The sequence below is a fragment of the Centroberyx affinis genome, unplaced genomic scaffold (genome assembly GCF_046629955.1).
Source record: "Centroberyx affinis isolate AG114_WGS23_722 - 3 ecotype Tasmania unplaced genomic scaffold, CSIRO-AGI_Caff_v1 ptg002953l_1, whole genome shotgun sequence".
NCBI lineage: Eukaryota > Metazoa > Chordata > Actinopteri > Beryciformes > Berycidae > Centroberyx > Centroberyx affinis.
This window is the reverse complement of record NW_027281068.1, coordinates 175,786-198,659: the sequence shown is the minus strand read 5'-3', so window position 1 is coordinate 198,659 and position 22,874 is coordinate 175,786. Positions and strand designations below refer to the sequence as shown.

At 41.6% G+C, this 22,874-nt stretch overlaps 1 protein-coding gene across 1 annotated transcript; it reads left to right on the top strand.

Annotated features, from left to right (window-relative positions):
- The first annotated feature begins 455 nt into the window (after positions 1-455).
- On the top strand, positions 456-22,488 carry gpat2 (glycerol-3-phosphate acyltransferase 2, mitochondrial). The gene is made up of 22 exons (XM_071536880.1): positions 456-527; positions 3,433-3,543; positions 3,884-3,957; positions 4,065-4,175; positions 4,608-4,730; positions 6,052-6,151; positions 7,967-8,100; positions 8,730-8,829; positions 10,229-10,408; positions 11,453-11,548; positions 12,083-12,165; positions 13,853-13,980; positions 14,095-14,165; positions 14,480-14,640; positions 14,810-14,913; positions 16,396-16,580; positions 17,140-17,217; positions 17,595-17,717; positions 19,662-19,782; positions 20,253-20,321; positions 20,657-20,712; positions 22,372-22,488. The coding sequence occupies exons 1-22, from the start codon at positions 456-458 to the stop codon at positions 22,486-22,488; spliced, it is 2,397 nt and encodes a 798-aa protein (XP_071392981.1).
- Positions 22,489-22,874: the final 386 nt, after the last annotated feature.

The window sequence follows — 22,874 nt, the reverse complement described above, 5'->3', positions numbered from 1 at the left end:
TGAGACTGAGGGTGGAGGTAAAGAAGAGCTGGTTAGATGGGTGTAATTGTAGCTACGGGCTCAGGGTGATAGATTGGTGAGTGCTGCCAACACTCCCTTGCCAAGGACCGGAGGACAAAATGAATTTTTTGTAACATGAGGTGTGTGTGTGTGTGAGTGTGTCTGTGTGTGTTTATTTTCTGTAATTGGAGAGATAACGCTTATTCTCCAAACATTGCGTTCTGAAAATTCACAAAACTGGTGTTGTATCCTAAAGCTCCCTAAAAATTTACTACCCACCCACTCACATTCGTTTACAGATGCGCACACACGCACACACCCACAGTCTCTATTACCCAGCATGAAGTGGGAATGTGTGTGAAAACTGTGTTTTTACATGATGCTGTACACTGTACTTCTCCCCCCAATCTTTACATTGGTAGGTCTGTGGCTGGAAATCTGCAGAGTGGCCCACCATGGTGCAGGAGAGGAATAATGGCCTAAACAAAGAGATGGTCCTTCCACCTATTCAACAAAACAGACCTGCAGTAAGAACAGTTCCTACATGACACCCTCCTTCTGTCGTCCCCCAATGTCTGAGACCCTGTTTTTATATTAAGCATCAAGTGCACTAACCTCACATGGTATACTTTCCATCCAGAAATTTACTCGAACTCACAAGAGAACCTGTACAATCCCATGCTCTTTGTTGCCTTTGACTGAGACATTTCTGATACACAGGATGTGATGTATCAATCCCTTGTGGCAAACATCCATACACAATTCAATTTTCAATTTAGAAAAGAATGGTGTAATAGCCCACAAATGCTGACCACAGAGGAAAGAGGTGGGGCTGGGCGATATGGTTGAAATCAATATCACAATAATCATAAGGATTTTTCTCAATATCAGTATATACAGTATCACGATATGGTTCATGCATGCAAAATCATGTTAAATAATCAAATTAATGTTCATCTCATTGAACCGAATGGTAATGTTAGGTGTGATGTCAAACAAAACAGAAATATTCAAATAATATTCCTACCATACCTCATTTTATGAGTTTTTAAGTAATATTTGCTTGTCATCATCAATTTAGACAGCAGAAATGTGTGTCACGATATTAAAATATCTTCATATCATCACGATATGATTCCACTGAATATTGAATTATCGCCCAGCCCTAGAAAGAGGACATTAGGCACACCCTCAGAAATCTATAGGATCCCTTGCTGCCTAATCTAAAAGTTACAGTTGAATGTGTGAGTTTAGGTATGATGTCACTGAGGTTTTCGAGTGGGCCCCTCGCATCACAGACGTATCATTGAAGCTTTGTTCACATTTTAGCGAAAGAACAAGGCTGCTTGCTCTGAAAAGTGCAATATTGTAGCCTATCCAGCACATTGGGTGGGGCTAATTGAAAACCAATGAAGTATTTGCCTCCAAATTCTTCAAATACCCGCTCAGTGCATCTCAAGGCACAGTAGGTGAATAACACGAGTGACACATAACATTTCACCATGCATAAGTCTTCTTTGTGTGTTCTCGGTATTCTCTGATAGAGTTGCTGTACTGTACAACTCTGGAAATTATGAAACACATAATACAAGCTTTTCCTCCATTTTGGAAATCATGACAAGACTACAAAGATGGTGGGTGTACTACAACCGCCTCATGTCAGCAACTGGGGTGGTTCAAAGTTTTTTTTGTCCTCCAGTCAGTATTCTTTCTCCTCAGCCACGGCCACTCACTGGCCCCCTCTACTGCCTCAGACATAGCCTCTACTACCTGCATTAAGCTGCGGCCACGAATGCCAAATTCATCTCTTAGTGTTAAGCTTGACTTTGCTGCAGACCCTTGGCACCCAGTCTCCAAAGGGCATTAGTCTAGTTTTCCAACCTCTGCTGCCAACTCAGTACACCTTAGCATTTTCCTATATATGCCATATGCCTCATCTACTGTGCCCTCCCATGGCACTGTGAGCTCTGCAAAATATGCAATCCGCTGCCCATCTGCCTATGGTAGTGATCACTATTTCGTCTGGGATTATCAGATGTTTCCTCAAATCTTCTGCCATTTGCTAGTCTCTGTCCGTCCTTAGCTCATCTGTAACACGCCTGCCCAAAACTGCATCACTCTTAAACTTTTCTTCCTCACAGACAAAACTGATTTTAATATCCTCCTTCCCATGAACTGACAAATTAATTTCTAAATGTTTACTCTCAACTGCTGCTGGATGTGTTGATATGAAACTCGCTGATTTGACCCATTTTTTCTGAAGATTGCCTACAGTAGGCCTGTCTGATGATGAAAGAACAAGGAGAGGAGGAGTGGAAAATAAATGTTATAATATAATAACAGAGCGTTCAGTTTCGGGATAGAAGGACTTTGAGCCAAGTTTGTAATTGTTTTGGGCAGATCTCAAGTGGTTCAACAGGGTTTAAAGTACATAATGGAATGGGACTGAGATGAAATTTGTCAAGATCCAATATTGCTGATTCTCTTAAAATTGATTTACTTGAGGAAGAGAAAAACCTACCTCAATCTTTAGGGCTAGTTAGATCCAATTGAATTGGATGATATGGTAAATTTAAGGAGTTGGGACTACTCTCAGATTTCAAGCAGAAATCCCTTTGGATGTGAACAGAGCGCTTCTATTTCCCAGTATTAGGCTTGTCCCCTGGACTACTTATTTAGATTATCGATAATTAATTCCAAGCTTTGTCTTTATGGTAGTAATGTGTCTTTAAATGGACTTTTCCTTTGCCAGCTATTGATTCAGTCAACTGCTCTGTTTTGTGTAATCCATCAACTTCATTCAACCATGACAAATGTGTCATTGATATTGGGAGATCCATGAGCCCAGTTCTCATTTAAGCGGGATAATCAATCCGAATTTCAAGTATGACACTTAATCTTACACAGAGACAAACACAGTCACCCCCTCCCACACACACACAGCGTGATAATAGCATGATAATCCCAATGATAAAATTTGTAAAGATATTCATGTCACAAAATTTGAGAATTGCATACAGCGCTGACCAGCAGTCAGCCTGCTGCAGGTTCCATTAGTCTGGTTGATTACACAGTTCACAGTCTGGCCCTTGTATTAGGGCATGTGTTGTTTGTGCCTGATGGTGCTATGATTGTGTAATACTAGAGCTCACACGGGCCTGTATTAAAGGATAATTCTGGTTATTTTCAACCTGTCCCTTAGTTTGCTAGGTTTTGCCATCATGACGATTGATTATGATTGTGTTTCATCACTTACTTCACTGTAGAGCTTTACATTCCTCCCGGGAGCGCTGTGGTAAAAACTGTGTTGATGGTAAAAACTAAGAAAATGAGGCCCAGGTTGAAAATAACGGAAATTATCCTTTAACTAATACCTGTATGATGTAGTAGTACAGTATACAGTATGTGACACTGTGTTTCCCTCCCTCTTAGTTATCATGGGGAGTGAAGATCAAGAAAAAGCTGAAGGCGGTGCCTCCCTACCTGGGTAAATTCAGACCCAGTGTGGGTCAGTGCTGCCACCAGTGTACCCCAGACAGTCTGGTGAGTATGTAGCGTAGAGGATGAAGAGAACGGTGGTAGAAAGACGGGGTGAGAGGAGGGAGAAATGGTTGAGGAAATCCTGGTACAAGTCCATATGATCTTTCCAATAACAATGAAACAAATATCCTGAGAGAGGGCTGACCTGACACACTGAGCTCATTTAGCAAATTCAGAGATGCCTTAATAGATGTCCCCATTCAGGCTGTATCCTTCAGAGGCCTCTTAGGTTATAATGGTGTCTTTCATGTGATTAATGGAATTCTGCCTGATAGTGCTTAATCTGGGTTGTTGTTGTTGTTTTTGTGTTTTTCTGTGTTTTTCTCTACATGTCATGGCTCAGGGCAAGAAGCTTGGACAAAAATCTCCTTCCCTTGGCTTCCAGAACCTTCTGAGCGTCAACGAGACCCACACCAGGTATTGATTATATCTACCTAGACGAATGCTTAGAAATTCTTACAGTACCTACAAAACACACCCAGAGCCATTTTCTAACTGCCTGCATCGTGCGTTTTGTATTGTAGGTACCGTGGCTGGCTGGTGCGGAGGGTGTGCTGTGTGCTGTATGTGAATGGATGCAAGGTTTACCCGAGTCCGGTTGGCAAGAGACTGGATAGAGTCTGTCAGAGCAACAGGTACCTGAGGGAAAAGAGGAGTAGAGCAGTAGAGATGCCAGAGGAGAGTAAATAAGTGATGGGCAGAGATATAGAAAATGAAACAGGCCTCTGCATGTCTGGAGAGAGGGAAACAGAAAGGAGGAGGAAAGATAAGAGATACAGACAGAGATATAGAAAATGAAGGCTAACGTGGGGTCTGTGCAGAGCCAACGAAGGGAAATGGGATAACTTGGGACTGTCGCCAGACTTTCCCTATCTCTGTCACTGGGTCTTCATTTTGTATCTGTTGTTTTCTCTCCCTCAGTCTAATTGAGTTTAACCTTTATGTAACCTCTTTACCCAAGGATGTTGTTGTCTTACTGGAAGGCTGGTGTTAGCGTTTGTCTATGTGCAGCACAAAAGCAGCTTTGTGCCGTGTTAACCCTGCTGTCCTGTGACCATGTGTTTCAGGGTGCAGGAGGCTCTCACAGCGGAACAAAAAGCACCGGAGGGGGGAGACAGCCGAGGGCAACTCAACCGCCTCTCACCATACCTCACCCTCATTAACACCTGCATCTCTCCTGGCCTCTTGCGGTGTGTATGGGTGGCTGGGTGGGTGGATGAAAAGTGTGAATGAGAAATAGAGAGAGAGGGAGAGATTTGTCTGTTTCTTTGTGTACTTATGTTTGTTTATGTATAAAGCTACAGCATGCAACCTTTTCACATGAAATAATAAATAAATAGGATACATTGTACATTATGTGACCATGTGTACATGCCTTGAGTAAATCCCCCCCATTTGCCTGAAATTTGCTTTTCTGTTTTTTTGTGATCAATTGTTTTTTTTATTGATTTATGACATAAAATAAAACTGGGATCAACAGAACACTTCTATATGGTATCTTAGTACAGAGACATTACACCTTCCCCAATATACACCATATATTACTTGCCTCAAGCATTAGTATGAAATATTCAAGATATACAAACATTAAACAAACAACAGAAAACAAAATATTAGTGAGGCAAGACTAAAGTAAAAGGCAAACACATGAGAAAAGCTAATGTCAAATAAAAGGGAGTGTTTCTAGAATTTCTATCCATTTTCTACACAGCCAGCTAGCAGTGCAAGCTTATCGAACAGAGTTCATCAGACAGCTCATCAAGATAAGTGACAGGTGTTGGGGCACGAACTTGGCTGAACTCAGGTGCAAGAGTGCCAGAGTTGCAAAAGACTTTGCTGGCTCAAGGTGAAAAAGTTGCATATTGTAGTTTTAAATTGGAGTTGGATGTGTCGGTCTGGCCTTCAGAGCCAGTTTCAAGTAACCACCGACCGTATTAGCATTCTGTGAATAGCTGGTGAAATCGAGTTGAAACTCTTGGCCTTTTGAAGACACTTTTTTGTCTGTTTCTTATAGTCTAGAATCTCTCCTCGCAATCTGCCCTGTATTTTCTCTGCTGCTCCTTTCTTTTCTCTCTCTCTCTCTCTCTCTCTCTCTCTCTCTCTCTCTCTCTCTCTCTCTCTCTGCCTTTCTCTCGCCCCTTTACTGCCTCTGTCTCTATCTACAGCTGTCACCCTCGCACCATTCCTCCCCTTTATCACTCTCCATTTTGTTTTTCTCCTATGTCATCAGTTTCTTTCTTATCTCCATCCCTCTTCTCCCCACTTTGTCTCTCTCCCATCTATCTCATTTACATGTTGTCACGCTTAACTCTTTCCCTAACTCTCCTTTTCTCTCTACATCAAGTCAAAGACGTGTGTTTTTTCTTGGCGTCGCCACTAGCTATCCAATCCATTATTCCCTGCAGTTCTTCTACATTCACCTCCTCTCCTTATCTCCAGTCATCTATATCCCCTCTTCTCTCCTCTCTTTCTTTTTATTCCTCCCTCCACCCACTCTCCTTTCCTGCGTAGATTTGTGGGCTGGGTGATGTTGAAGATGCTTGGTTCTGTATTCGGCAGTATTCAAGTTAACCTCAACCACCTGGCAGCTTTGCACAGAGCCTCACAACAGGTACATGTGAATTGCGCGCACACACACACACACACACAGAACAACATGCCCCCCTAGCTTTTCATACTCAGATGACTCTTTCTATACAAGTTTTCCTCCAAAATACAGAAAGTACACTATGTATTTGAACAGTGATACATTGTTTCATGTTTTGGCACCATACTCTCATTACTTGATGTGAAATTAGGGTGTTTTCAGCCATATCTGATGAAAGTTTTTTTTTTTTTTTTTTAAGTCTGAAAACTGTACGCATTACCAAATACTTGACAACTTACTGTGCTCTTTCTTGCCTTGTTGCATTTAATTATCCCTATGAGGTTTCAGCTGCACACTACACAGCCCTAATTACATGGTTGGCTAAATGAGTACAAGTAAATAAAGATCTGAAGCATGCTGCTGTTACAGAACTTTAAGATAGGCTGAATGACTTCAGTGGGCCGTATCTTTAGCTGAAATCCCCTTAAAATACAGTCCATGGCAAAACGAAACAGAAAAGCACATGAAAACCAGAGTGTAGTGGTGCTTATGGCTTTGAGTCATTTAGGAGTTGTCACAAATTCAGAATTTCTTACAGCAATAATATAATAATAAAATAGAATATAATTTTAATCTGTCTAAACAATCTTTTGGAACCTTGAAATAGGACAACCATATAAAAAAAGGGATGATTTATTTATCCATTATGGCTGAAATTACCCAAAAAGGTGAAATCTGATGGTCTACACTTTAACCCTAGATTCATTGTTTCATTTCACACACAAATCATAAGAGTGTGGAGTCAAAAGATTTTGTATGATGTGTCACTGTCTAAATGCTTGTGGAGCACAATTCCTTCCTTTCTTTTATTTACTGAAACATATTGCACATGATGTAGGGTCTGTACTCATCAACTGTACTGTACTGATTAAAAACTAACAACTGATTTAAAAACTCCTTTTTGCTGCTAAATCATTTTAACTGATAAACCAGTGTAACTGATATTTGTCAATTTTGTGAAAAATCTTTAAATGAGATTTTGGACCAGCTTTGCCTGATGGACTAGTGAAGATAAAAATAATAAGAATAATAAAAAAACAAAAACAATATTGAGTTATTTTGATAATTGCTTATGAAAGAAACTGCAGAATTCTGAATCCTATCAGTTTGTTTTGTTTTTTTTTCAAATTACAATTATAGCATTTTTATTGAAAACATTAGTACCATTTTTACAAGTGAGACTACAATTTCCGCAAAAGTGCAATCATATTTTATCTCTGCCTTGATTTCAGCGTATATATAATTAGAGTTCAGTGGTGAAATCAGCGCTCCACTCCCGTATCTCTAATGGAAAAATCAGGTGCCGTTCAGAAGAACACGAACAATGGAAAGGGCCAAGCACAGAATAATGGAGTTCTTGTTGACCTTGAAAAACACTATAGGTCTACTGTGGGCTTTTTGCGATACGTACTTACATTCACTCACACATACTCTACACATACATAGTCTTTTTCTCCACCTTTCCTCACCATTTGAGTGTAAAAAAGGATAGCTTTGAATGTCTGTTTTTATATCTGTGCTGGTTTAAAATATAAATGTGTTTTCTCTTTCTTAGATAGGCTTGTGGGGCATGATTATCGATATTGATTAAATGTAAGGCCACAGAAATACTCTCCTAAGCCACGTGTGTGTGTGTGTGTGTGTGTGTATGCGCACACATGCTTCCACTCAACTGCTTGCATGCACCACCTTTGCACAGTCTGCTATTGTTTGCTATGGTGAAAAACAATGTGATTAACCCTAGGTATCTAAAGCTGCGTCTGTTCATTTGTTATTTAGGGCTCTCTGCCGGTGTATGTGTATGTGCGTCAGAGCGTCATGGACTGTGCTCTCATCCCTCTGGTGCTCTTCTGTCACAACCTGAGAGTCCCATATACTCTTTATCCCCTCCAGATTAACAACTCCTGGCTAAGGTACACACACACACACACACACACACACACACACACACAAAAGTGCTGCAGAGGTAAGTAAATATGTCATCCCCTGCAAATGATGCAGGCACCCTTTGGGCCAATCAGAAACAGCATCCATCCAGTTTCAACAAAACTGAACTGAACTGTGGTGAACAGTTATGGCCTTTCAAATTTTTTAATTGTGACCTTTAATTATAGTGCCTCCATCAGCCAATCAGTGTAATTATTTCAAAACGGCAGAACACACTGCCAAAATCAGCGTCATCCCTCATCAAAATCACACCAGTGGTTTCTGAGATATCACGTTTGAGATAAATTTTGACCTTTAGTTATAGCGCCCTCATTAGGCCAATCAAATGTGTAAGGATAGCTGAATGTGTGTAGCATGTTTCATGTCAATCGGACTTGCGGTGCAGGAGTACAGGAGGCTTTTCAAAGTTTTCACCTTTTAATTATAAGGCCCCCAATTAGTTTTGAAGTTGCAGCATCTTTCTAGGTTGTCTGAGATATTGTGATGTCTGAGATATCACCTGAGAAACAGCCTGGGACAATAAGACGACGTTATGGCCAGCTGGTCAGCCATTTCTTTTTACCCTTCACACTGAGAAGCACTGTTTTCCTTATAGGTCAGTCCTGCAGAAAGTAGGCGTGGTCCTCCTGCCACCTTGTGCACTGACTGAACAGGATGCCGAGATGGACGGCCTGTACTCACCAGTCATGACCTCCGTAAGTCTGACTCTTACTTAAATTGGCTGTTTTAATGTATGGATATTCAGTGGAGCCACACACCCGCACCTACTCGCTCACGCACACGCACACGCACACGCACACGCACACATTCTTTTCATTGCCCTCTTTAGTATACCGTTTTCACCATCAGCTCCTCAGTCAGAATACAACCCGTCCTTTCCCCGTCTCCCTCTTTCCCCAGCCTCATGCTTCTCTCTCTCTCTCTCTCTCTCTCTCTCTCTCTCTCTCTCTCTCTCTCTCTCTCTCTCTCTCTCTCTCTCTCTCTCTCTCTCTCTCTCTCTCTCTCTCTCTCTCTCTCTCTCTCTCTCTATTCATTCTCATAAATTACCAACAGGCTTGAGTTTTGCTACAGAGATTGCAGCTTTAGAGTTGGCTGGAGTGAGGAAAGCGAGGGAGGGAGAGCGGGAGGGAAGGAAGGAGAAAGGAGAAGAATGGGGGTTAGCTTGATTGTGTGTGCTTGGCAGGCCCGGGCAGGTTGTGTCTATTTTTATGGGAAGGTAATTTGTCAGTTTTTCCTTATTTGGGAGATTTCCATGGAGTGTATTAATGGCTCTGTCCTCTCCCTCTGTCTTTGTTCCATTCGTCAGAGTTTCCTCAAGTGCCTTTTCATTGTGCGTTGCCTCATGCCTTATTACCTTTTTTTTTTTTTTTTGTCACTCACCCCTATTTATCATTATTGTCTTCCTCTCTGCATCTGGCTAGGGAGTTTGTTTTTTTTGCACATTGTATCTTTGCCAAATAAAGTGCATTTCATTTGGAGGACTTACTGGCTTTATTAAGATCAATATTGTGCTATACGGCTCAATAAAATGGCTCAGCCTGACATTAATCTGAGGGACTATAGCCACAGTGGAACATAAACAGGTTGTTTATGAGTGAGGCAGTGAGTAGGGTTTTTTTTCATTGACCATTTATGTGAGTAAGCATATTGGCTCTGCGTGAGAAAGCAGGTTGTTTATTGGCTGTATTTCAATGTTAATAGACCTTTATTGTTTATTGAGTGTAGGCCTGCTTAGCTGCTGTTCAATAGTAATTGAATTTTCTCTGTCTGTAAGGGGAAAACAGTACTTCAGGCAATGGAAGTATTTCTAAATCTCGTGAAGTGTCCCCCACAGTCCCTTTCACTTCTACTCTTTATCCTCTCTGTCCTCTGCATTTTGACTTCTCTTCCTCCCAGTTGCCCTTTTGCATCCCCCGCATGCCCTATCGTCCCGTCTCTTTGTCTTCTCTCTGAGGTCTGTTTTGCTGCGTTGCCTATTTGTATTTTCAAAATGCATGGAAGGCCTTTTATGTTAATTTCTCCCCTGCTCCCAGAACTTTTCAAGCCTTTGTCTCTGCCATCTCTCTTTGTCTTTTTTCCGCCCTCCCTCTCCAGCTGGTACGTGAGCTGCTTCGCGAGGGCCAGGCCGTAAGTGTTGGTGTGTCATGGGAGTCCGGCCAAGGTGGCCAGTGGCTCGCTCGCATCAGAGAGCTCATCAAAGACGGCTCTGTGCTGGATGTCAGTCTGGTCCCTGTGGGCATCTCCTATGACTGTGTCCCCAAGACTAACATACAGGTGCCTGCGTGCAAACACACACACAGACACACTTTCAAGCACACACAAACGCCTCTTAAAGTGTCGTTGTGTAGCTTCCTGTCCATGATATAACCCCGGAATTGGCAATTCTCTGTTATCAGTTACTCCAGTAGAGGCGATTGGGGAATTGCGTTTTTTTCTCTCTCCATTCACTGCCATTGTATAGCGAAACAGGTTCTGACAAGATATAAAAAAAACGAGACATTCTGCTGATGTTTTTTTTTTACGTGAATCGCTTTTCTTTATGTTTATTAAAGTGTAACACCGAAATCCGGTCAGAAGAATTTCGGTCTTCAACACTTGTTCAAATGAAGTGAATGAAGAGAGAAAAAAATGCAATTCTCCAATCGTCTCTACTGGAGCAGTAGATAACAGAGAATTTTGGGGTTCTATCATGGCCAGGAAGTTACACAACTCAAGGTACTAGGAAAGTTCAGCATCGCTTTAATAGGAGCAATCTATAACTATAATATCCTTTAGGGGCAAGTGAAGGTTTAGAGGCAAAACAGAATATCTCAGAATTGGCAATAATTATCTGGGATACAGCTTTGTGCCCTACAACTTCGCTGTTCTCTCATTTCTGCATCGGGCTTGCCAAGGTTGGTTGATTATGTTAAGCCTGCATTTTATTTTGTAAGGCGATGGTGACTGCCATTAGTCTCCATTAGTCTTAGTCTCTACTATTATCAGAGCTTCGAGTGGGTACTGGAGAGTGGGTGTTGCTTTGGGTTAATTGCCATAATAAGGTCCTTGCCTCATCATTTTGTTCTCTGTAGTTCAGACACAACGTACAGAACAGCATTTCACAAATAGTCTTGTACACAGACACACATAGCACACGCTCTCTGACTGGCTATTAATCTTATTGCTCATCATCGATCCTGTTCATTAGTGATATTGCTGTTGTAATGTACCTCCTAAAGGCAGGGACTCATTATGATATTATCGCTCTGGCTAAACCCATTATGTAGCACTCCTCTAAGTGTGTGTGTGTGTGTGTGTGTGTGTTGCATATCTCCACAGGTTGGCTTAAGTTTTTTGCGGTTCCTGTGCTCTCTTCTCTGGAGGAGGACAGGTGGAAGTGTGAGGATCCACTTCGCGCAGCCCTTCTCTCTCAAGGTGCACAACAGAACTAAGCAAATCATCAAGGACCTGCTAATCATTTGCAAACTGTTGCACAGGCAAAGATTAAACCTTATCCAAGATTACAGTGACCTTTTAAACTCTGCTAACCAAATCATCTTGTACAAATTAGGTTTAAAATTCTTCAAACTTTAGCCTAACCTGAATTTAACTCTTACTTTGTATCTGTACTCCTTACTTTATCCTTTAGTTTTCTTTATCCTCACTCAGAGGCAGGTTTATCTTAAGGTTAACATTGGGAGATAGCAACATAGCGGAATGGGATACGGCAGTGGTTACCACTCAGAGGAGGCAAAAACGTGTACAGATTAGTCCAGGATTTCAATTAAAATGATGATCCAATGCAAACTTTGTCTCATTTTCTTAACTCAGTCTACCAGATCTCCAGTATTGAATGATTTAGAGATAGTACTTTGCAATTATGTGAGAATGTGTGTGATTGTTTGCACGCATGTATGCAAGTGTGCACACATAATCCATCTGTGTGTGTGTGTGTGTGTGTATCTGTAGGAGATGTGTGAGACGGGGAGATGCAGAGTGGATGGATGGCGCCCTCTTCAGGACCTGTTGCTGCCAACTATCCTCAACAACAGGTATCAAACCATGCTGTGCGTGTGTGTGTGTCTGTGTGTGTGTTCGTATGTGTCTGTGTGTGAACATTCCACAAAGGGATTTGGGTGGGATTGTGTTTTATCTAACATCTGTGAAATTAAAAAGTTACTTTCCCTTAAACTTTGAAGATCAACTTTCCTCTAAACCTTAAATTTGGCGCAGATATGATGCAAGTAGTCTGAGAGTTTTCATCCTCTTAGACTCGGTCCAATTAGCATCAACATTACACAGTCTGCCAGTGAAAAAGATAACGGACAGAAAATATTGTCCTTGCGCAAACTCTGCTTGGCTTCTGCTCCCTTCATATGTTTAATTCTTCTGAGAGAGTGGGAAGCAGAAAAAAAGAGCGTGAGTGAAAGAGATGGCAAGTGATAGATGGAAAGAGGAAGAGAGGGATAGCTAGATTGGATAGTTATCAGCATGTGAGCAATTTTAGTGCTTTGTGCAAGCCTACATCATTAAAATGCTCTGGTACTTAACATTGTGTCTCTGCCATGCTCACTGATTCTCTTTGTCTCTGGCTGCTGAGGTTTAATCTTTTGAAGCCTCTTTTTTGTTTTGTCCCCATATATGATACATGAAGGCAGGGAATGTAGGAGCTGTTCAAGTGAAATGGAAAACCTACACATACAAACACAATTATATTTTTTTTAACATGGATACATGCACCCACAATTATTATTATTCTTGGTTGAAATAAACAATGTCACTCTCTGTAGCACTTGGGTATTACAGAGCCAGCATTTTATATTGCACGCTCCCTTTCTCTCTCTCTCTCTCTCTCTCTCTCTCTCTCTCTCTCTCTCTCTCTCTCTCTCTCTCTCTCTCTCTCTCTCTCTCTCTCGCTCACACTCTCTCACACACACACACAGACACACATACACAAAGATTCACAGTTGAGCTACATAAATAATACTCACATACATTATCACTTGAGCTCAGCCTCTGATAAGCAGCACAAAAAACTGTATCAGGCTCCATTTTTGGGTGATATAGCTACTGCAGGCTTGTCCCTTGAGTCTATAGAGTGTTTTTTTTCCCAGATGCATATTTTCCTTCATTCTCAGAAATATGGTATTAGTCATCCACTGAGCTCTCATAATGGGCATTAATGGGTTCACTCTGAATCCAGCTCTTTTCTTTATTTTTTTTATTTTGCCTTTATTTTACCAGGAAGTCCCATTTAGATTCAAAATTTCTTTTCCACGGAAACCTGGTCAAGAAATGGCAGCAGGGGTCACACAATAAAACATACAATACAGTAGACAATACAAAAATTGTAAAGTATGTACAATAAAAAATAAATTTAGATCAGAAACAGGAGCACACATCTTGCATAAGACTGAGGATAATTTGTTTGAACTGATTTAGGGGAATAAAATTATCAAACTGGAGCTTTGACTGGAGATTTCTTGTCCTTCATCACAAATTTTGTAATAAGAGTGGACTGAAAATAGTCATTAAAATAATGAAATGGAGCCCATGACAATGAATTTAATTTACCACAATACACATTAAGGCTAACGATCAATCGTTTCTTTAAAGTCTTCGGTTTTGCTATCCCTCATGAACTGGTATAAATTAGAAGAGAGGATTTAAAGTGAAATTATCATTCAGTTTATTCATCCTGCGTTCCCATCTCTCCTCATCTCCCCTCTCTCTCTCAAGAGCTGACTCTGTATTTGGGCAGAGGATGATGTCGTGGCTCCTGCCTTCTCATTATGCACCTGAACTGATCCAGCCAACTCATCCAGAGAGGGACCTCAGCATCGCCCTCATCCTCCACCTCCTCTACTGTAAGTCCAGGATTATGTACCTCTGCTGAATCATAAATGAATCTTCATAAGCCATTAGTCTAATCGTATGCAAACTGTGCAGCATACTGTGTGTGTGTGTTACCTCTTTTGTAGCTGCAACCTCCTGCACAGCTGTGATGTCCACTGGTCTGGTGTCTAGTCTTTTGCTGCACAGACACCGCAAGGTACATGGCACTGTCCCTGTGTGTGTGTGTGTGTGTGTGTGTGTGTGTTAGTGTCTTCTGAGCAAGGTTTCCCCATGGTGCCGTTACAGTGTCGATTCCTCCTTTGCCCCACTAAGGACCCATCAATACTCCAATATGCTCATAAACTGAATTGGTTTCCGTGGTAGATTATTAGTGTGGCAGTGATTTTCTGAGTCATACTCTCTAGTCACTATCTAATGTCACTGGGTGGTTATTGCGTACATCTGATTTTGGAATGAAATTTCTCCTTATCTGTCCCTCTCCTCTACTCCCCCCCTCCCCTCCCCTCCCAGGGTGTGTGTGCGTCTGCCCTGTGTCGTGATGTGGCCTGGCTGACAGAGGAAGTCTTGTTCAGAAACAAAGACGTGGGCTTTGGGGGAAGTTTGGTAGAAGTGGTCTACTATTCTCTGACGCTGCTCGCCCCTCACCTCTCCATCGCTGCCGCGCCTTCCAGGTTGGGTTTCTTTTTGCGAGAATAGAAAAAGAGAGAGAAGACTGATACGAAGTAAAGAGCAAAACTGTTTTTCTTATCAAAAATACAATTTCCCTTTCAGTGAAACCTCTGTCTCCGTTTCTGTCCCTTCTTCCATTTGATCCATGCCTCCCTCCCTTCCTCTTTCTAGGAAAGACCCCTTTATCGCTCCTTGTCCTTCCCTCGCTGCCACACTCAGCCTCTCCCTCCATGCCCAGATTGTCACGCACACCTTTATAATGGAGGCTGTTGGTGGTGAGTGACTATGCATGTGTATGTGTAGCAGACTGTCCTTTTCCTACATTCAAGCCTAAATATCATCCTTAGGTCCTGTGTCCTCCAGGCTAGCAGCGCCAGACGGATGTTTGTGGGAGGCGTTGGCTGTGGCTACTGCTGTTGGCATATGACTATGGAAACATGAATATTTTAAGTTTTAGCACTTGATACTCTGAGTGTTAAAAACATGCCAAGCTTTGAGCGCTGTTGGCTACGTTCAACAGCACATAATATCCGCTGCACATAATGAGAAACAGAAGCCAGAGCTGAGCCAGAGCCATGTCACCAGTAGCAGCGCAGATCCCTTTTAGCTGTTGGAGGTGTTTCTTTTCTCAGTTCCTGTTGCTTATTGTGTATCTATTTATTGTATCAATACATATGACACATAGGGATTGACGTCAAAACCACCATTCGTCAAATACCAGCTAGCATATTATCCAGGGAAATCAGGCAGCTCCAAGGGCGTTAATCTGTGCTTTGACCTCCCTGTGAAGGGGGGCAGGCGAAAAGAAAATTTCCAGACGGGCATGAATAAAATATCACATTATTAGTATGATTATACAGATCAATGTCACGACCCTTATTAGTTTAACATCTGCATAAGCCAGTGTATTATCAAGAGAAGTCATTAAAGGAATAGACCAAGTTTTGGGGAGCTTGTCCTGTTTGGGAGATTGTCGGCTTACACATTAAGCGATGAGAACATGGACACCAGAATCATCCATGTGTCCATGGTTGGTCGTTTGGTCCAGTGCTCCATGTTAACATTTCAGCATACACTATGGTGAGTGATTATAGGCAACTAGCATTATCTCAAAAGGAAGAAAATGAGAACTTGTAGCAGCTCTAAAGTTAAATGCTAAGTGTATTTTTAATGATATGCAGCTAAATCTGGCAGATTCTTGTGGATCGGTTGAATTTATATTAAATATGATACAGCAGGAAGGCACTTGGTAGAATTCAAACCTCCGCCAACGCTGAACAATTCTCCAACTTGCAAAGCTGCAGCCTCTCTACCGGTTCATGTTTGTTTATCAGTTGTCTTTGTGTAATGGCAGAAATCATCACCAAAATCAAATCAACTGGTTTGGCCAAGTGCAATCAGTCTACCAAATTTCAGCCAAATCCATTCAGAACTTTTTGAAATATCTTGCAAACAAACAGACAAAAAGACAGACATGGTTGAAAACATTACATCATTTTTACTTCGCCGTTGGAGGTAACAACTTTCTAAAAGCGTCTAAAAGTCTTCCTACTTTAGATAATGTGAGTCGCCTATTATCACTCAACAGTGTATGCTGAAGTGTTGGCATGAGGCACCTGAGTGAACGATCTACCGGGGACACATTGATGATTTCGGTGCCATCACTTATCAGCTAAGTTGACAAGTCGACCAATCTCCCACATAGTAGTGGCTGTATTGTTTTACTGTGTGTTGTGTGTGTGTGTGTGTTTCCTCAGCGTGTGCGGTGTCAGCCATGCTGTGCGAGGTGGCCGGCAGCGGCATCAGCAGCAGGGTGCGGAGCGACGGGGTGGAGGGCGAGCAAGACAGAGAAGACATGGAGTTTGACGTGGTGCTCTGTCAGTCTGAGCTGACTGAGAGAGCCCTGCAGCTCTGCCATCTCTTGCCTCCAGGCTTTATGCCGGTGGGTTTCACACACACACACACACACCCATAGAGTGCGTCTCATTCAATGGATGTTTAATGGAGCCGAACAGCCATTCATCCTACCCCGCTGCCTCTATCTCAGGCAGAGAGAGGTTTTGAATTGTGTGTGTGTGTGTGTGTGTGTGTGTGTGTGTGTGTGTGTGTGTGTGTGTGTGTGTGTGTGTGTGTGTTCCATCTACCTGACTTCAATGGCTCTTAATCAGAGCCAGAAATACTATTCTTTTCTTTTCTCCCTTTGCTCACCTCTCACTTCATTGGTTGCTCTTTCTTGCCTCTCTCGGCTCTGTTTCTCTCCCCATTCGTCACTAAAAAAATATATTTTTCTGTTCTCATCCCCCTGCCGGCCATCTCTCGTTCTCCCTCTCTGATCTCAACTACATCTCTACTACACATCTTATGCCGCCTGCCAGCTGCCCCCCACTGCAGTTCTTAGATACAGTATGTGATGGGTTGAAGCTGTCTGCCTCTCTAACTTTGCTTTACCATTGAACTTACCAAGTCCCTCTCTCTCCCTCTCTTCCTCTCTCCCTCCCAAGCCCTGTCAGTCCTCTCAGAGTTTCGCTTTGGATGCAGTGGACAGTCTGGTACGCTGCGGCATCCTGATCATGGAAGAAGTAAGATAAACTTACACAACATTGTCAAAACAGACAGAGTTCTACTTCAAAACACTATATATCTGTTTTGGAAAATTCCGTTGCCTGAAGTTCATTCAACATTTATAAAATCCAGAGAATCTGGTCTGTAAAAGTGTTATTTTGTCAACCAACACCGTAAGTTATCCAATATTCAGCAGCATTATTTGTTTTAATTTGGTGCTAACAATTATTTTCTAAGAGTAGGTGTCACTTTTTTGTAATAAATTGCAGCAGGATTCACAATCACCAGATAGAAATGGTTACAGTCTGATATACTGTATGTTTGCTTGACTTCTTTTTCCTCCCTTCCTCCTTATTTTCTCTGCTCCGTCCATTCTGCCCTCCATGCTGTGTAGGTTCCCAGGGACGTTCCTATCTGTGATTTCTGGAGGAAGCAGGGCACTCTGTCCTGGAGCACCACTGACGACCCGTATCACAGCGACTCCGACTGTGAGGAGCCGGACTCACGTTCCTACAAGGTACAGAAGAGCAGTCGTCCTGGCATTGTTGGTGCCCCATGGCTCCTTAGCATGCTATAGACTACAGCAGTGATTCTCAACCTTTTTCATATCAAGGACCCCTAATTTAGTCCACGGACCCCCATTTGATGAGATTTTATCTCTCAGATCCAAATCTGAGAATATTTTAATTGTTAGATATGATTTTGTCCAGAATTACATGACTATCTGTATTGTAGGTACTAGGTAGAGAGATAACAGTGAATTGTATTAACTTCTTGTAAATTAAATAATGCTGAAGTTTAACAATTCACCAATTTGCTGGGGACCCCCTGGAACCTCCTCAAGGACCCCTGGTGGTCCCCAGATCCCATGTTGAGAAGTACTGAGCTACAGGGATATGGGGGCGCCTGAGCTTGTTTGAGGGGAAAAAAACATAACAATTAAAAAAAAAAAATTTAAAATCCCATGCTGCCCTGAGCTACACGGCACCATAGGTGGCTGCCTACAGGGGGCGTAAAAACTGAGAGAAACACCACATGAAAAAGTACTTTGAACTAACCTACTTTGAAGTAAATAAATCATTATTACAAAAGCGCCTAAACAGATGAGTCATATTAACTTGAATTCCAATTAGTTGTATGTGTCAGCTTTAAAAAATTATGTGAGTTTTCAAAGTAACCTGAGGTGTAAGAACACACTCTTTTCAACGTATCAAATGTATAAAAAAATCACAATTTGTCATGTTTTTTGTTACATTTTTGACCAATGCACAAAGGTTTCTTACAGTGTAATCTGTCAACTGAATATGACAGCCCAATAAACCAAAAGCATTAATCTTTTCGAAATGTTAAATGCATAAAAAATAAATGCATAAATAATAAATAGATAAATAAATGAATTCATAACATTGCATTGCAGCTCCTTTCATAGCAACCACAAAACTAAATGAGTTTTTTAAAATTCATTTGAATATTCATTGCAGCCTAATTCATAGCAACCACAAAACTATAGCCTGGAAAATGACCACAGAATTGAATCAGCACCTCTGTGAAACCATCTCAACAAAACTACATTGTGAGCTTCACAGACCTGGTATTTGTGGCAGAGCTGCAATTTGGAAACCCTTTGTATCCGAAGCCAATGCATAAATATGCATGTCTTTGTGTGAGCAGCACAAAAACCCCTAAGCAAAAAAAAAAAGTAATACGGTCTGATCAGTTTTATTTCACCCTTTTTCCTCCATCTGGATGAGTTTTACGTTTGGAGACAGCCAAAGGATGCCTTCAGCCCACGATGTCTGTTGCAAACTGTTCAACATGCTGTAATAATATGGGCGGCCATTTCGTGGGACTCATTACATTGGATGATTGCTCTGCACGGTCATTTAACGACCAAGAAATATGAGGCCATTTTACAGAAGCAGCTGCACTTCACGGTGCAAACACTGCTCCCACATGTTTCCATATTACAAGGTGATAATGATAATGATAATAATTAAAGATGATGAAGAGAGGTTTCATGAACGCCGGAATGCTGTCACTTTCAACGTCTTCCATGACCTCCCTACTCGCCAGATGTGAACGTTGTTGAACTTTTATGGGAAGTTCTGGAGTGTGAAGTAGATTTCCACCTCTCCTTCATGCGTCAAAGAACTGGAGGCTTGAACTTCTTGAAGTATCTCGCTACACACAGTAGTTCAGGACTTGTATGACAGCTTTCCAAGGAGGACTGAAGCACTTTTAGGTACTTGATTTTCATATATTGTTAGGTGTTCCGGTTATTTTGTCCACCAACCGCCGCTGCTGAGGAGACATGCACACAGAAACACCCAGCCAACACATAAACAGTGGCTCAAATAATCCTTTAAAAATGCTCTTTCATTCCTGCAAACCCCTCCATCCTTATTTTGCTTTTTCTGTCCACTCCTCCTTCAGTGTCTGTCATTTCTGTCTCCTTTTCTAGTTGAGCCAGCCAACCCAGTGTCCAGAGATGCTCTTCTTCCTCTGCAGTATGCTGGCTGGCCATCTGAGGGCACTGTGTTGGACCACAGAGGGCCTGGACCTCCTACACACACCTCTGCCAGGTGTGTGTGTGTCTAAGGCACAATGCTTATTCATGATCAATATTGTGATGTTCATTAGTTGTATTGTTAGCGTCTGTTAAGGGACAGAACAAGGCATTCTCTTGTCTTTAGCATAAACTTTGTGTGTGTGTGTGTGTGTGTGTGTGTAGGATGTGAGGGAATGTATAGTCTAATCTGTAGATGACAGATTCCTATTGAGAAAAGTGCCAGAATAGCTTGTGCAGTTCATGATAATACCAAGTCGTCATGAATGTTTATCACAGTTCCATGTCTTTGATATTCATGTTTCGCCCTGAGCCATTTACCCATTTGCTATGACCTGCTGACTCGCCCACCTGTCATGAGTATTTGTTAGCACTGTCATTAAACCAAGAGCACTCCATATAATATCTTGGTAGACTGAGTTTGCATCCCCACCTCCCTTTGAGTGGAATAATTGGCTCCATTTCTGTGTTTTTTTCCCCCTGCAGAGACGCAGTGTGTCGCTCAGATACACACCCATCTATGTGACACAGCGGATAAGAACAAACGGCACTATGGTGAGAACAACACCGCATCCCCACCCAGCACTCATACTCATACTCACATTCACACGCACGCACACACAAAGATTTCTCAGCACCCCGGCTTTAAAAGCCCATCATTATGCATCTTCCCACTGATTCAGTCTTTATCAGACTCAAATCTCATTTCTCTCCTCATATAAGACAACCAGAAACTACCCAAATGACACCCTTCAGTAATACACAGTATTAAAAAAATGACATCAATCCCTCTGGTAATGGCTTTGTTCTGTTATACCGACCTGGTTTTTCTATATTGGATATCTGTGTGTTCTTTTGATTCATGTGCATCTTTGTGCCATATCTCACAGAGAGCTGCTCGGAGGAGGCTGCACGCACCGCAGTTAGAACACTAATAGACCTGGGGGTGAGTGACAGGCTGTGTGTGTGTGTGTGTGTGTGTCTAAATCTGTCTGGCTGTAGAGAATTCAAGGTTGACTTGGGACTGAAAGTTGAGGCCCAAAAAAATTCACTTCAAACGTATATCTGTACCCAGTTGAGCCTAAATCCAATAAATAGCTAATAACACTTTTCAACATTATTCTTGAGCCCGAGCTCAACCTGAACATGAGTCCAACCTAATATTGATGCATTAAGTGAGAAATTCAGTCCTTGTTTTTTAGGGAGAAATGTCAAGCTATAAAGAGAATTCAGTGGGCCAAGGACACATGCGATTTAAATTAGAAACAGGAAAAGGAAGGTCCTGTTAGCGCTCATCCTTATTCTCTCCACTGTGGCAGTGTAATTTACATGGACGCTGCAGCCCTGCTCTTTAAAGGAGAATACTAATGTTATTTAGAGTTATAAGCCATTTCTACATCTAGTTCACATTCTGCCCCGTCATTTTGCAATGCATGCCCTATGTTATTACTGTAGATATTTTAACATTTACTTGTTTATCATCGTTTTTAAAATAGCCTAGCTTGAAATTGACTGCTGTCCCGGCTAACAAAGACACCCTAAATAAAAACAAATGGATGTGACAATAAAGTTTGTAAGGCGACATGTTTTTGAGAGATTATTTCCTGGTGGAGACTTTCATTTCTGCCTGTCTGTGTTAGGAGATTGACCTGATATGGAAACGGTCAACTCGAGCACTGCAAAAGAACAATAAAATAAAAACTTTGACAAAAAACAAATGAAAGCTTCATGTTTACTATGATGGATTATTGAGCTCGGGCAATTTTGTTGAAGTTGTTTTTCATACTGTACAAAAATGAATGGCAGCAAATGGCTTTTTCTGAACGTAAGGAAACAAGCTCTGATATCTCCAACTATGCTGACTGTGTTCAGACACCAATAGTGTAAAGGAGAGGGGCAACTTAGACAACTGGCACAAACTTAAAAAAAAAAAAAACACTGGTATCATCTTTTCACTCAGCCCTGCAAGTTAGAAAAAGAGACAGTCTCCACACGCATCACTGTCTCCTGTCACTCTGTGGGCTGGGAATCGCTGCCTTAAAAATAGAGCATCATTGCCCTATATATCTACCAAGATCTCATGAGGTCATTATTAACTTTTTTTTAAGGTTATTATACAAGAAACTGTCATTATATCTTGCTTGTCTGTAAGATTTGACAACTGATTTGAATTCCTGATGTCAAGACTGCTTTGCTTTACAAGTTCCACAGGTAACAAGGGAATTAGGGAAAGCTGCTTCTGGTTTTTATGCACCCGGAAAATAGAGCAAACGACGGTACAATGTGAAGTTTGTCTTGCTCATCCCTCTTATTTCAGACCTTACTGAGTGAATAACGTGGTTCAATGTTGTGGTTCTTTGTAACGCCTTTACCTGCGTTTGTTGTTTGTCTTGTCTTTTTGAAGTGTTCTTGTTTTGAAATGTCTCATTTTTATCTTTTCTTATGTCGAGTGTTTTGTTTTTTGGGTTTTTTTGCCCTTGTACACAGAGCACACCGCTAAAGATAAGAAACGCTCCGCTGTCTGAATGTTTAAATAAAGGCTTTTGAATAAAAAGAGCGTTTTGGATGCAAGTGTCCTGACTGTGTCCTGTTTCTGTGTCCTCAGGTCCTTGTGGAGGAGCAACAGAGGGGGGGGGTCTCCCTGGGGCTCAGTCTTCTCTTCCAGCAGGCCGACAACAGGCAGAAACTGCACCGCTTCATCTCACAATACCTCTACAACTAATGGCATACTGTATGTTTAATTGAACAGTGCGACTCAAGGCCTTGACCCGCATTCTTAGTTTGCAACATCTGACCTAGCCTCTGTTAAAGTGTCAGAGAAGCTTTTGTTTAGTCGAAGAACGGTACACATTGAGCCGGGGTGCTTGCATCGTAAGGTTAATTGTAGTTTGAGTTTTCAGTGATGGGACGCTGATTTTTAGTTTATCTTTAACAATATCATTAGCATAAAGCCACAGGAGATGAGGATTATGAAGTCCCTGTAATCAGTTGACTACTTTTTTAAGTTGCTGCTCTGTACAGCTTGTGTTTTGACTGGTTATGTTGAAATGAAGACTTGAAGAGTTTAATTTGTATACTACATGGACATTTTTTTAGTTATGTTTTTAT